Raw genomic sequence first — 1,588 nt, forward strand, 5'->3', positions numbered from 1 at the left:
ATTCCAAAATGTTGTTTATTGAGTGAAATGACTCGAGTACATTAAATTCTTTATAGAAGATTTCCCTTATTTCATTGGTGTCTACTTTTCTGAAATTTGGTTTTATGTTTTTTGTCAAAATAGGGACAATAGTATTGTGAGATATAATGTGTTCATGATAAAATGTATTTCAAGAGCTAAGGCATGAATTAAATCTGTCTTAATTTAGGATATTAAGACACATGTGCACATACACACACATATACACACAGCACTTTTATTCCAATACCTTCAATTATCTATATTTGATATAGAATGTATCTTCAAAATGATTTCAACACGGGTTGCTCCTCCTGTGTCTTTGTGTAAAATATAATTGCCAGGGAATCAGTAAAATAATTATGAAAGCAATAGAGAATGATACCAATGAATTCTTAAGTGCAGAAATGTTTATTAGAAAGCAGAGATGCAACAAAGCATAAGAAATTCACGCTAGGAGAAACACAGAATATAATTGGGTGGCTGGATCTGAGGGTGCAACCTCAGTGACAAAACTGGTCCTGCAGATAATATCTACCTCACTGAGAAGGAGAATCTGTACCTTAAAGTGATAAACAAAATAAGGAAATCAGAAAATTGGAATAATTTCTTAGCTAGTGGATTACAAATTAATTCACATTTGGTGCCACCACCGGAGGAAAAAGAAAGCAAGGGAGGGAGTTTAAAATGAACCAGAATGTTCTCACAGAGTCAGTGAAATGGTGGTGGGCTCTTTGGAAGCATAAGGTCCATCCTGTTGAATGACATCAACCCCACTTCATGTATCCTAATGGTCAGCACAGTAGAAGGGTCTACATCTGTGGGCCAGTGGTGAAGGGGGACGTGAGCCAGGGCAGTGGGCTCAGCAGCAAGAGGAGGCACAGCATAAGGGGCGGGGACAGGTGGAGATGACACAGGTTGGGCGATAGCAAGTGGTGTGGCAGGAGACTCGGCCACAGACTGGACGCAGGCAGCAGCAGGGGCGGCAGCAGCTGGGGCGGCAGCAGGTGGGCTGGCAGCACACAGACTGGCAGCACTGGGGCTTGCAGCAGCTGGACACACAGCAGCTGGGGCGGCAGCAGCTAGAGATGCAGCACCTAGGGTGGCAGCAGGTCGTCTCACAGCAGCTGGGGCGACAGCAGGTGGGTTGGCAGCACACAGACTGGCAGCACTGGGGCCTGCAGCAGCTGGACACACAACAGCTGGGGCGGTAGCAGGTGGTCCTGCAACAGGTGGTCTGACAGCAGCTGGGGCGGGAGCAAGTGGGTTGGCAGCACACAGACTGGCAGCACTGGGGCCTGCAGCAGCTGGACACACAGCAGCTGGGGCGGCAGCAGGTAGTCCTGCAGCAGGTGGTCTCACAGCAGCTGGGGCGGCAGCAGGTCTCCTGACAGAGGTCTTGGCCGCAGCCCTGGTCAGAGCACACGGAGCCACAACAGGAGCTGACCATGGTGTCAGACGGGGAGGATCTGGGTGGGCTTCCAAGAGAGTGAAGTTCTTGGGTTTGGAAGTCTTCTGGGTCCATAGCCTCCTTTATACCCTGCTGAAGGCCCATTGCCACCACGTCATT

At 48.6% G+C, this 1,588-nt stretch overlaps 1 protein-coding gene across 1 annotated transcript; it reads right to left on the reverse strand.

Moving 5' to 3' along the window:
- Window positions 1-406: 406 nt before the first annotated feature.
- On the reverse strand, window positions 407-1,588 carry LOC129533767 (keratin-associated protein 4-9-like). The gene has a single exon (XM_055388163.1). The coding sequence runs from the start codon at window positions 1,571-1,573 to the stop codon at window positions 881-883; it is 693 nt and encodes a 230-aa protein (XP_055244138.1). The 5' UTR covers window positions 1,574-1,588; the 3' UTR covers window positions 407-880.

This window comes from Gorilla gorilla, chromosome 4, assembly GCF_029281585.2.
Source record: "Gorilla gorilla gorilla isolate KB3781 chromosome 4, NHGRI_mGorGor1-v2.1_pri, whole genome shotgun sequence".
NCBI classification, from domain to species: domain Eukaryota; kingdom Metazoa; phylum Chordata; class Mammalia; order Primates; family Hominidae; genus Gorilla; species Gorilla gorilla.